Source organism: Gopherus flavomarginatus, chromosome 8 (genome assembly GCF_025201925.1).
Source record: "Gopherus flavomarginatus isolate rGopFla2 chromosome 8, rGopFla2.mat.asm, whole genome shotgun sequence".
NCBI classification, from domain to species: domain Eukaryota; kingdom Metazoa; phylum Chordata; order Testudines; family Testudinidae; genus Gopherus; species Gopherus flavomarginatus.
Window position 1 is genome coordinate 12,154,420 of NC_066624.1, and position 13,933 is coordinate 12,168,352.

Sequence of the window (13,933 nt, forward strand, 5' to 3'; positions counted from 1 at the left end):
TAGAAAATGGGATCACTCTTTGGGCCAATTCAGACACACCGATACACGAGCAGCTGGAGCTACAAGCATAGCCAAATTCAGTGCAGACATCGCAATACTACCATGATACAAAATGGCCTAACCCAGCACTGCCTCATGCCTGGTGAAATCGCAACTGATTTCAATGGAAAACCTGCAGGGACTTCGATAGGTGTAGCTCAGCACTAGTGTGGGCCTGAGATTTTTTTTATATAAAATGCTAAAAGCTGAAGAAGGGAACTTTCATCCTGAAAGCAAGTGTTTTAAAACATACTACCACAGAAACTTAGGCGCTTAAGCTAACAGCCTACTTCCCTGGCATAAATAGGATGTGATTGGTGCCAGAGGGTGAAATTCTGGCCCCTCTGAAGTCAATTGGCATTTTGCCATTGACTTCACTAGGGCTAGGATTTCACTGGTTCCAGAGTCTTTAGGTGGGAACTCGTTTTTCTCTTTGGCCCAGCAAACCAAAATCAGATGACACATTGCAAGATGTACCTATTGTACCAGCATGTCTTGGTGGCAGTGGTGTGGGGAGCAAGTGACCGCTTAAAGAATTACCTGGAGAGGATGGAGGAATGGGAGAAAGCAGGGATGGGAAATGCTTTTTGGGGAGGCCTTATTTTCCTTTGCCCAGATTTACGTTTATATCCCTCGCAGGAACATACTTTATAATTTTGTTGAAATTATGATTTAGGTAGAGACATTGTCCACCGCCTAGACTTTTAAACAGGTGCAGTAAATAAATGCAAATAAATAAAAATGTGTATTTGTCATACACATACATAAGAAGTGCGTGCGAAGCCAACACATCACTAAAGTAGGAACAATTACCATTTCCAATGGCAAGTGACCACGTTCCGGAACAGCGCATGGGCTGCTGCACACTGAGAGGCAGTGTCACTGAATTGTTTATGGAAGGCATCCTGGTTCAAACAGAGGACATTGTCAGCATCGCGGAACACGAGCAGCAGGTTATGGCACACAGCCAGGCTTAAACAGCGTTCTCTCCCTTTGATAGTGCTCTGGTGCTGTCTAAATCAAAGACCTGTTTCAGACTAAATGATTTTTGTTATACACTTTTTCTGACTTACTGAGGAATGTTATTTCAAACAGTGAGAGGCCCAAGTTGCAATGTTTGGGTCTGTATAGCCAAATTTTGCAAAGGCCAAGGGGGACGTGACCTGGATTGTAGAAACTTTAACAGAACCTTTCCTCAGGGTCCCTTTTACAACTGAGCTACAAGAATACAATGGGCTAAATTCTGCCCTCATTAACAACTCAGCCACATCACTTATGGCTATGGAGTAAGTTAGAAGGAGAAAGAAAATATAGACTAGGATACATTCTCTCTTTTCTATCTGTAACAATACACATCCGTAAGGATCAAATTAAAGTGAAATGTTTCCGCTGTGGAGTAATTTTGATATTTTATTTTGAATCAGTTTCTATACCAGAATATTCACTGTCTGACAGGATTCAAAAACTTTTTGTACTAGCACCACACTAGCTCTCTTTACATCTCAGCCAGCCCAGCTGGACAACTGGATAGAAAAGCAGGACTTGACTGCAACCCAAAACAGACTATTACAAGATAGACAGTCCATGTAAGCAGAGATAACTTCTGAATGGATAAATACGAGGGCTGTCAAGTGATTAAAAAAATTAACTGTGATTAATCGCTCTGTTAATAAATAATAGAATACCATTTATTTAAATAATTTTGGATGTTTTCTACATTTTCAAATATATTGATTTCAATTACAACACATACAAACCGTACAGTGCTCACTTTACATTTATTTCTGATTACAAATATTTGCACTGTAAAAAACAGAAGAAATAATATTTTTCAATTCACCTAATACAAGTAATTGCATCCGACGAAGTGGGTATTCACCCATGAAAGCTCATGCTCCAAAACGTCTGTTAGTCTATAAGGTGCCACAGGACTCTTTGCTGCTTTTACAGATCCAGACTAACATGGCTACTCCTCTGATATTTAATACAAGTACTGTAGTGCAATCTCTTTATCATGGAAGTTGAACTTACAAATGTAGAATTATGTACAATAAATAACTGCATTCAAAAATAAAACAATGTAAAATGTTAGTGCCTACAAGTCAACTCAGTCCTATATCTTGTTCAGTCAATCACTCAGACAAACAAATTTGTTTACATTTGCAGGAGATAATGCTGCCCGCTTCTTGTTCAGAATGTTACGTGAAAGTGAGAATAGGCATTTGCATGGCAGTGTTGTAACCGGCATCGCAAGATATTTACATGCCAGATGTGCTAAAGAGAGTCATATGTCCCTTCATGCTTCAACCATCATTCCAGAGGGCATTTGTCCATGCTGATGACAAGTTCTTCTCAATAACAATCCAAAGCAGTGTGGACCGATGCCTATTCATTTTCATCCTCTGAGTCAGATGCCACCAGCAAAAGGTTGATTTTCGTTTTTGGTGGTTCGGGTTCTGTAGTTTCTGCATCAGAATATTGCTCTTTTAAGACTTCTGAAAGCATCTTCACATCTCATCCCTCTCAGATTTTGGAAGGCACTGCAGATTCTTAAAGCATGGGTCAAGTGCTTTAGCTGTCTTTAGAAATCTCACATTGGTACCTTTGCGTTTTACCAAATCTGCAGCGATAGTGTTCTTAAAAATGAACAAAATGTCCTGAGTCATCACCACCCTCTGGGGCACCTGGTATTGGCCACTGTCAGAAGACAGGGTATTGGGCAAGATGATCCATTGGTCTGACCCAATATGGCCATTCTTATGTTCCCATTGACTTCAAAGGGTTTCAGATCAGGCCCAATCTCTGCACCATGCTTTGATGGCACAGTGATATGTGCTATAGCAGGGATCAGCAACCTTTGGCACACAGCCCACTAAGGAAAGCCACTGGTTGGCCAGGACAGCTTGTTTACCTGCAGCGTCTGCCAGTTTGGCCGATTGCAGCTTCCACTGGCCGCTGTTCACCATCCCAGGCCAATGGGGGCTGTGGGAAGGGTGGCCAGCACATCCCTTGGCCCACCAGTAAGAGCCAAGATTGACTAAACCTGTGGACACTGCAGGTAAACAAACCAGCCCAGCCCACCAGGGGCTTTCCCTGGCAGGCCACATGCCAAAGGTTGCTGATCCCTGTGCTATAGAAAAACCTTAGATTAGACAACCAAGTATACTAGCTGAGAATTAGACATAAGGGGGAAATGGCTGCTTGGACTAATAGTTCCCCCTCCATTCCAATAATATTAAAACTTTTTTTTTTTAATTTAAAGACAAGGAAACTAAACACCATGTTTCCAGCATATAACTCGGACTGAATTTTTTATTGAACTCCCCGACTGTACAAACTAGCACAATTTCAACCTCAGCAGCATGACTGATATCACCATAACAAAGGTTAAACTGACTGATAAGTGACTGACGAAACTGCATGAACTCTACAGTAGGCCGAACATTTGCCAGTGATTGGAAGTTAACTCTTTGTCCTCTGGGTTTTCATCATAGAATAGTGGTCACCTTGTTATTGGGGAAATGATTCACAAACAACTCTGCTTGTCTGTCCAGCTTCTATCGATAGCTGAAATCTGCAGTGTAGTTGCAGTTGTGTTGGTCCCAGGATATTAGAGAGACAAGGTGGGTGAGATAATATATTTTATTGGACCAACTTCTGTTGGTGAGAGAGACAAGCTTTTGAGCTTACAAAGAGCTCGTCTTCAGGTCTGGAAAATGAACTCAAAATTAGCTGAACTGAAAGATTTGGGAAGCTCCTAGTGGACAGGTGTATATAAGATACCCCGCCACACTGCTTATATTGTTTTGTTGGCAGTATAGTCCCACAAGAGGAATGTAGCCTGATCCAACTGGCAAAATTCTTATTCACTTCAGTGGGACCTGAATTCAGGCCCCACTGTTTATGCTCACCTACATTTGCACTGATGCATAATAAAATCACAATGAGCATTCAAATTAAGTACAAGACTCCTAGGTTTGACAGCAGAGTAGCTACTGTGTTAAGGAATTAAGGACACATTGGGATTAGGGTGGAATATCGAAACCTGGAGATGTTTAGGTTCCAGATCAGTCTTCTGTTGGTGACAAGGTTTGATCAACTTGCATATACCAGACCTGAATCTCACGGTCTCTGTCTGCCTGTGTCCTGAGAGGAGGTCCCAGTTTTCAGGGACTTGCTGGGCTGCCCCTGGAGAAGCAGAGTGGGTGAGATGCCGCAACAGCAACTATGTGGGTAGAACCAGACAATCAGTAGGTTCTCAAATTAATTCACACAGGAAAATGATAAAATATAAAAACATCAAAGGTGGGTGAACACTTTTCACAAATGATCACTCTGTATCTGACCTTAGTCTTCATTCTCAAAAACAAAACAAAACCCTATACAACACTTTCAGAAGATGAGCCTGAGAGCTTAAATTCATTACTGGCTAGATACTAAAAATCATGGGATGACGTTATCGACATGAACTGTGACCGTATAGATCACTGTTGCAACGAAGATCCTATAGTTGCACCAAATCTTATACAAAGGAGGTCAAGTAAGGTGTCTATGGAAAGGTTATAATTTGCTGGTTATGATTATGCTGTCTGTATGTGTGTATCATTTTTGTATTTGAAGTTATGAATATTGGCTATGTACTTGTATCTCAATGTGTTTGATTCTAAGTAGCATCAGAGGAGCTTCTGGTCAGCTTCTTGAGAAAGGACTATTCTCAGTAAGTGCCCAATCAAGAAGCACTTAACTGACAATGGACTTTGGGAGACGCCAATCCACATCTGAGCGGTCGTGGGAACATTCAAACTAACATATAAAGGATGGTGTCGACCTGCAAAAAGCTGAATCATTCATGGACATGTGACTTGCCCAGGTGGCTACAAACTCCATGTTGTTGCTGTGATTTTGCACAGAAAAGCAAAGCGGCTTCCACCCACAAGAGAGAATATAAAAGGCCCTGGAAGCCTCTCCATTTTGTCTTCAGATGGCTCAAGAGATGGCCTCTCCACCCCAAAGAGATGCCTGAAAGAAACTGGAACAAAGCACTGTGACTACTGGGGTGTGAGTGATTGCTGGACCCAGGCCATAAACCACATTAGTTTGAAAAGGATTGGGCCCAGACTAGGAAGGAGTCTAGTCTGTGAAAGAAGCTTATTGGAACATCTCTGAGAGTGAGATTTACCTGTGTTCAGTTTCCTACTGTATTAGGCTTAGACTTGCGTGTTTTGTTTTATTTTGCTTGGTAACTTACTTTGTTCTGTCTGTTATTACTTGGAACCACTTAAATCCTACTTTTTATACTTAATACAATCACTTTTGCTTATTAATTAACCCAAAGTAATTAATAGCTGGGGGACTAACAGCTGTGCATATCTCTCAGTGTTATAGAGGGCAGACAATTTATGAGTTTACCTTGTGTACAGAGTAAAACAGATTCATTCGGGGTTTGGATGCCATTGGGAGCTGGGTGTCCAGGTGCTGGAGACAGGAGCACTTCTTAAGCTGTTTTCAGTTTAGTTTGCAGCTTTGGGGGCATGGTTCAGACCCTGGGTCTGCTGCCCCCCCGCGAGCTCCTGGCCCGCTTCCTATGCCTGGATGTTGTTAATGGGCCACTTCACCTTGAATGGTCCCTTGAAATGTGTGTTAACTAATTATGCTATACAACCTGTTCCATCTTGTATTTAGCGGTGACACACTGAATAACTCTATGGCTACATTACAGCTTAAGTTGACATAAGTTATGTCACACAGGGGTGTGAATTAGGCCCCCACCCCGAGCGACATTACTTGTGCCAACTTAAGAGCCAGTGTGGACAGTGCTATGTCGGCAGAAGCTCAGGAGGGTGGTTAATTCACAGCTACTGCCTCTCACAGGGTGGGGGAGGGGGATTAGGCGAGCTGTGTGAACTGAGGGAAATATACTCCTGCTAAATATGTAACATATGTCTGCCAGAGTGTGATTTACTTTATTAGCATGGAATGCATTAACCACTAAAAATTTTAGTTTTCATAGACTGAGGTTAAATGTATCTGCCACAGCAACCTTAACCTGTACTGTAGCCAACATATTTGAATTATTTCAGAAGCGAGCAATACAAATTATCTGATTTCCTGTTCTATGTACCTGTGTCCTCCAGCCTCCTATTCTATTTTGAAAATGAAAAAGGTTCTTTGTAAAAATAACTGAAAAGATAATCACTACCCTCTGCTGGTTCCTGTTCACAATGCAGGAGAAGTGTTGTCCATAAACACTATTAATGCTGGTTGAATTTCATGGAGTTGGTTTGCAGCCGAGTAGTATGATTTTATAAGCCTGTTTTGCCCTGAATTACAAAGACATGCTTTTATCTTTTTTACTTAAGTAGCAGCATCCTGCTTAAATCCTGGTATGTTCCTCATCACTTACTCAAAGCACAAGCATGAGAATGACTCCAGAGCCTAGTGGTTAGAGCGCTCAGCCAGGATGAGAGAGACTCAGGATACAGTTCCCACGCTCCAATGATTCTTTCATTATTATCCACAGTACAACAGCTTCAACGGAGACTGAGGGACTGCTTACATCAGAATACCCCATCTCCCACTGGTTAGAGCACTCACCTGAGAGGTAGCAGATCCCTGTTCAAATTCCTTCTCCGCCGAGGGTAGTCTTGAACTGGGGATCTCACGTGAGTACCTTAACCCATGGGCTAAAAGTTATGAGGGAAGTCCACCTTCCCCTGCCCCCAGCTGTTTTGTGAAGTTCATCTATTAGGCACACTTCTGAGTTGGGTGGCCAAACGTCCATCTACTGCTGCTTTGTGAATCATTCTGGGGCTTAAGCAGGAGACAGGCATCCGGACACTACGGGGAGGCAGAAACATAGGTGCCTATGGAACATTTACTATAAAACCTTAGGTGCTGACAGAGTTTAGGTGCCTACAGGATTTCAGCTGGAATTTTGTGGATTGCAGTGGTCTCGAAACAAAGTCTCTGACACCTAAAACAGGGACTTCAGCACCTAATTCCTTTTGAGCGTTGAGCCCTAGGTGCCTAAGAATAGATTTAAGAACATAAATGCCCACTGACAAATGAAACTGAGGAGGAACAGGTGGGAGCTGGCAATGGATCAGAGAGGGGAACCCCTTCCCCCTCCACCAATTTAAATCTGTTATCTTTGAAATATTCAGTGCGCTTTACAAGGGGCAGGATTTTACTGGTACCTGTTTCAGTTAGTGAGTCACTCAGCAGACCATACACACATTATGGCACTTTCTGTAGCATGGGAGATGTAGTCTACCATAAACTCCGTTAACTTAATGGAAAAGCCAGTGGGATGTAAGAGGAGGAGGAACTGAAAACCAGCAGCAGAGGCCTAATAAATAAATTAGATGAGTAATTCTAATAAACAATTCTTCTCAAAGGCCGGTCACAATGCACAGCAGCAATAAAGGAATTACGAAAGCTGATTTTTGTAAACTGTTTGGTGTTGGTATCCTACTGATTACTTTGGAGGTTGATGTTCTTTACTTATCCATGAACAGGTACATATCACAGGGGCAGCGTAAGCTTCCTCACACTGTCCTGCCGCTAAGATTCAATGCTGACCTGAAGAGATCACCTGAGGGCTAAGAGAGTAGATTAGCCTTCATGCCCATGCAATTCTTTAGGTGTCATCATTGCTGGCCATTTCAATAAAGGATTTTTTTCTTTTTTTTAATAGATAACTGCACACTGGGAACTGGAAAGGGAGCAGCATCTCATTTCATACAAGCCAACAGTGACAGGTCTTGGCCACTGAGAACACAGGACACTTTTTTGTTTTGATTTTTGTTTTGGAAGGAAGAGTTCTTTAATTTCATTTAGAAATACATGTATCTACAAACACAATGAGGGAAAGGAACCAGATGTAAAGTAAACAGAAAGAAAAGCATCTCCTAAGCTGATGTTCTTGTACTTAGCCCTTGCTGTATTTAATGTTAAATTTGAAAATTACATTGATTTATAAACCTTAAATTATCACCACCAAATGTATCTTCTTTTTATGTTTCAATGAAAAGAAATATTAAAAAAAAAAAAATAAATCAGAACTTGTCTTCTGGAAAAGTAAATGCAATGAGGTCTGTGTGGACCTCAGAGAATATTATTCAGAGAGTTCTGCTGCTTTCCTGTTTTGTTTTTTATATGTATTTTTATCTCTTTTTTTAAACTACCAGAAATATTTGAATGAAAATAGGATGTGCTTTCTGCATCATCTTACTTGGGCTCCTTTTTTCTTGCTCAGAGTCAGAGTGCTGTTTGTGACATCCCAACTAGTACTGTATCTGGATGAGGAATGTTTCTGGGAAATGCTCGAGTGAAGCCACGATAAATTGACCGCTGAGCGCTCTCTTGTCGACTCCAGTACTCCACCAGAGTGAAAAGCGTAGGCAGAGTCAACGGGGGGCCATCAGCAGTCGACCTACCGCAGTGAAGACATTGCTGTAAGTAGCTGTAAGTACATCGACTTCAGGTATGCTATTTTCGTAGCTGAAGTTGCGTAACAGACTGATTTAGCTCACCCCTCCCCCAGTGTAGACCAGGCCAAAGAATGCTTCAGGGATTCTGGCTGGTAAATCTAGCTTTTGATTTCACTTCATCTGAATTAACCTGTTTGGCCACTTGGGGTTTCTATTGTTCCATTAGAACAGGGGTCAGCAACCTTTCAGAAGTGGTGTGCCCAGTTCACTGTAATTTAAGGTTTCGCACGCCAGTAATACATTTTAATGTTTGTAGAAGGTCTCTCTATGTCTGTATTATATAAACTATTGTTGTATTTAAAGTAAATAAGGTTTTTAAAATATTTAAGAAGCTTTATTTAAAATAAAATTAAAATGCAGATCTTATCAGTTTAGTGTGATCCTTGTCTGGGGTTCCAGCTACCAGCCCCACTCAGCCCGCTGCCGGCCTGGGGTCCAGCCGCTGGACCTGCTCAGCTCACTGCTGGTCTGGGCTTCCATTCACTCAGCCGGCAGCAGGCTGAACAGGCCAGTGGCGGGCTGAGCCGGGGGCTGAATGGCTCAGTCCGCAGCCAGTCTGGGGTGCCGGCAGCACTCAGCCTGCTGCCGGTCTGAAGTTCCGGCTGCTGGCCCATTGCCAGTCAGGGTCCCAGCCGCCGGCCCCACTGAGCTCTTGTCGGCCTGAGTGAGCAGAACTCCAGACTGGCAGCGGGCTGAGGGGGGCCAGCGGCAGGGATCCCAGCTAGCAACGAGGCAGCAGCCAGAACCCCAAAGCAGTGGTGGACTGAGTCGCTCAGACCGCCGCTGCATGCCATCAAAAAATCGGCTCACGTGCCACCTTTGGCATGTGTGCCGTAGATTGCCGACCCCTGCATTAGAAATTGAGCAGAAGACCTTATCTACAGCTAAACAGAATGTATTTTTCTTACAGATAGACAAGTCAACAATCTCAAAAAAAAAATAAAATGAAGCCATAGGAGATCCTTTATATCAATATCAGCCAGTTTTTCTAAATTGTTTAGATAAATCACTTTCCCCTAATAATACAAAATAAATCTTCAGTTAATTGGCCATACTTTCACATATGTTAGGTAAAATATTTTAAATTCCAACTGTAAACACTACCCATCATATTAGTAGAGTGTAAGGGAATTATACACTGTATTATAAATATATATGTAATTTGCTTCCATCGTCATATACAATTATTCTTCTATTGTATGACTATACAATCATGCCGAAGAGAGCACTTCTCCCAGAGGTGTGAGCTATGTCGACAGAAGAAGCCCTCCCATTGACACAGTGATGTCTACGCTGGGGGGTAGGTCAGCATAACTATGTTGCTTGGGGTATGGATTTTCCGCACCTCTGAGAGATGCAATTATACTGACATAAGTTTGTAGTGTAAGCAACGCCTTAGAAACAAGCTAATGGAAGTAGTACGTTCGTTCTTCACATTAGATTACCAAAACATCTCAAAAAGCAGCAAAGAGTCCTGCGGCACCTTATAGACTAACAGACGTTTTGGAGTATGAGCTACATGCATCTGATACATGCATCTGACGAAGTGGGTATTCACCCACGAAAGCTCATGCTCCAAAACATCTGTTAGTCTATAAGGTGCCGCAGGACTCTTTGCTGCTTTTACAGATCCAGACTAACACGGCTACCCCTCTGATACAAAACGTCTCAGGTATAAAAGTGTCTGATGACAAAATCTAGACACAAACAGGACCCGATGCAAATTTTTCTGAAAATCAATGGAAAGGTTCCTATTTGATCCAGTGATACTCCTGAGGGCATTCTGCAACAAAAAATTTAAAATTCTGCACACAATATTTTAAAATTCTGCAAATTTTATTTGCCAAATAAATGTGGAAGCTCCAGTACGGCATTGGGGAGCATAGGCCACTGTGTAGCTCCCCCTCGGGACACAGACTCAGTGGTCTCACCCAACCCTGACAAAGCGCAAGGACCCAGCCTGCCCCAGAAACACCCCAGGGCATGGCAGGATCCAAGTGTGGAGGAGCTTACTGTGGGGAGATCCAGGTGTGGGTTCAGAGGGTTCTGTGTGGGGCAATCTGGGGGCGGGAGACTCAGTGTGGGGATCTGGGTGCAGGTGGCTCATCAGGGTGGTCCAGGTGCAGGGGAGGCAGGGCTCATTTCCCTAGAGAAATTAGAGAATTGGGCCAAAAGAAACCTGATGAGGTTCAACAAGGACAAGTGCAGAGTCCTGCACTTAGGATGGAAGAATCCCATTCACTGTTACAGACTAGGAACCAAATGGCTAAGAAGCAGCTCTGCAGAAAAGGACCTAGGTGTTACAGTGGATGAGAAGCTGGATATGAGTCAACAGTGTGCCCTTGTTGCTAAGAAGGCTAACGACATTTTGGGCTGTATAAGTAGGGGCACTGCCAGCAGATCGAAGGACGTGATCATTCCCCTCTATTAGACACTAGTGAGGCCTCATCTGGAGTACCGTGTCCAGTTTTGGGCCCCACATTACAAGAAGGATGTGAAAAAATTGGAAAGAGTCCAGAGGAGGGCAACAAAAATGATTAGGGGTCTGGAGCACATGACTTATGAGGAGAGGCTGAGGGAACTGGGATTGTTTAGTCTGCAGAAGAGAAGAATGAGGGGGGATTTGATAGCTGCTTTCAACTATCTGAAAGGGGGTTCCAAAGAGGATGGATCTAGACTGTTCTCAGTGGTACCTGATGACAGAACAAGGAGTAATGGTCTCAAATTGCAGTGGGGGAGGTTTAGGTTGGCTATTAGGAAAAACTTTTTCACTAGGAGGGTGGTGAAGCACTGGAATGGGTGCTGGAAAGGGAGGTGGTGGAATCTCTTTCCTTAGAGGTTTTTAAGGTCAGGCTTGACAAAGCCCTGGCTGGGATGATTTAGTTGGGAATTGGTCCTGCTTTGAGCAGGGGGTTGGACTAGATGACCTCCTGAGGTCCCTTCCAACCCTGATATTCTACGATTCATCGGGGGGTTCTGACTGCAGGGGCGGTGAGGCTTGGCAGGAGGGTCTGAGCACGAGGGGGTCTGGATGCATGGGGGGTGGGCAGAGAGGGGAGCAGCTCCCTGTGCAGAGATCCCTCCCTCTGCAGCTGAGGAGCAATGGGTGCAGGAAGCATGGGAGTGGAGGTGTTTGCAGAGCTTCCCGCAACCAGGGGAGAAATCTGGGGAGTGGGTCTTACCCAGCCCCAGATGCCATGCAGGTGAAGAAGTAGCGCTGTCCTCCCCAGCCCAGCCGGTAGTAACAGCTGAGCTCGTTACAGGGTAGGAGCCACCTGTCAGGTCTTCCACAGTCCCACCTCCTACTCACTCCTCAGTGATTTACCTTTCTGCCGGCTGCCCTGGGCACCAGGGCTGGTGCAAGGAAGTTTCGCGCCCTAGGTGAAACTTCCACCCTGCACACCCCCGCGGCAGCTCACTCCCTGCCCTGAGGTGCCCCCCTGTGGCAGCTCACTGCCCCCGGGGAGCCGTGCGGCACCTCCTCACCCCAGCTCCACAAGCTCGTGCCATGTGCGCTAACCAGAGCTGCGGAGCTCTGTCCAGCTGCTGGCGCCACCACTGGCAATGAGAAGAATCGCATGGGATGGAGTGGCCGCTGTGCTGGGAGGGAGAGGGAGTCTGAACTGCCGGCAGGCAGCCCAGGGGTTCCCCTGGGTCAGCGTGCCACTGGCAGCCCGAACCCCTGGGCTGCCAGCGGCGCGCTGACCTAGGGGAATCTCTGGGCTGCCTGCCGGTGGCGGCACGCTGACCCAGGGGATCCCCTGGGCTGCCTGCCAGCAGCTCAGATTCCCTCTCCCTCCCAGCGAAGCGGCCGCTGAAACGCTTTAAAAAAAATTGGGGGTGCCCTTTTTGGCACCCCCAAATCTTGGCGCCCTAGGCAACCACCTAGTTGGCCTAAATGGTAGCACCGGCCCTGCTGGGCACCCGAAACATACTACTGGGGAGGATCACATGACCACTCTTGTGGCTTCTCTTTGCTTTCCCGTCAGAAAGTCATTTTTCTGCCAGGAAGCAAAGAGATCTGCAGGGGACATAAATTCTGTGCATGTGCAGTGATGTAGAATTTCCCCAGGAGTAGAATGGCTTTGGATCATACTAATAGTCCTCAGAAGAGAGCATACAAACTTAGTGAAATCTATCAAAATGCAAGATTCCCGGTGCCACCAACCCTTACTCAATGGGACTCTTTGGGTAAATAAGAAAGGCCAAATTTTGCAAGTAAGGACTTGCAGGGATTGAGTCCCAAAATCTTCTCCATAAAAGTAGCAACCAACCAACACAAAATCAGAAGATAAACACATAAAATACTTTCAACATGTCATGTCAGGTTGCCTTCAGTGGAAATGGCATATTGAACTGGACAGAAACGAGCAGGCTCCCAGAGTTGATTATTGTAGTACTCACCAGTGTGCGCCATAGGGATGAGATAATTGCCACTTTCTGGGGCATTGTAGATCACAACAGCTTCAGCACCCTTTTTGGCTGCCAGTTTAATCTTTTCTGAAAATCTGCAATTGCCTCTTTCAATCAACGCAATCCATGGCGCTTCCGTGACAGTGAACTCCGTGTTAGATTCACAGGCTTGAAGGTTAGCAGATTTAGGAATGCCCACCAGCCCCGTTGCCATACCCAGAGGAGAGTTTGCTCCATACACACCACATTCACATTGCTCGGTCACAGTGCTGTTGCTAGTAGTGTTGAAATAGAATAGATTCACGTAGGCTGGAACAGTCTCTGCAGCTCTGAATAAAATAGCAACAACCAGGAGGCAGGAATAGCTGGACTTATTCTCCTTCTTCATTGCTTATTAACTGAAGCATAAAATGTAAGAAGTCTATAGATATTTTCAACTAACAACGACCATTGTTAGTCCATCACTTCCCTAAGGAGTTTGAAATTTCAGGCCAAAGTAGGTAACTGATACCACCCACGGAAATATAAGTCCTCAGTGCGTCAGCTCTATTACAAATATCTTATCTGGGGGGGAAAATCCCCACACCTGGTTACTGTTACTATGAGTGCCTGTAAACGTAAACTTTGGCCCCATATTCCTGCCACTTCTTATGGTCCATCAGCTTTTTCCCTTTCTTTATAGGTTTCCATCTGTATGTTGGTGGCACTTTGTAGGTGGTTGCATCAGCCCCCAAGCAGTAGCCAGAGGAGAGTTTAATTCATACAGGCCACATTCACATCCAGGATAGGCTCCTATTTAGTCTGAAATGCCTCTTGCAAGGGGTCAGAAATTTTTCTTCCCTTCAAGGATATAACAGAGTGAGCTTGCTTCAGAACAATCTGAGACTCTCATTAAAAATAAGATTTAACAAAGAGAAGGTCTGCATAACTTTTCTAATCTTATATTGTGGAAGAATTAAGTGAGATAGAATTAATCCAAGATGCGCCTA

General features: G+C 44.4%; 1 protein-coding gene across 1 annotated transcript in view; it reads right to left on the reverse strand.

Annotated features, from left to right (window-relative positions):
* Positions 1-13,396, reverse strand: part of RNF128 (ring finger protein 128) — a 69,502-nt gene extending 56,106 nt beyond the window's left edge. The window contains exon 1 of the mRNA XM_050963706.1: positions 12,936-13,396. Coding sequence (XP_050819663.1) covers positions 12,936-13,332 — 397 coding nt within the window. The 5' untranslated portion in view covers positions 13,333-13,396. The remainder of the gene's footprint in view (positions 1-12,935) is intronic.
* Positions 13,397-13,933: the final 537 nt, after the last annotated feature.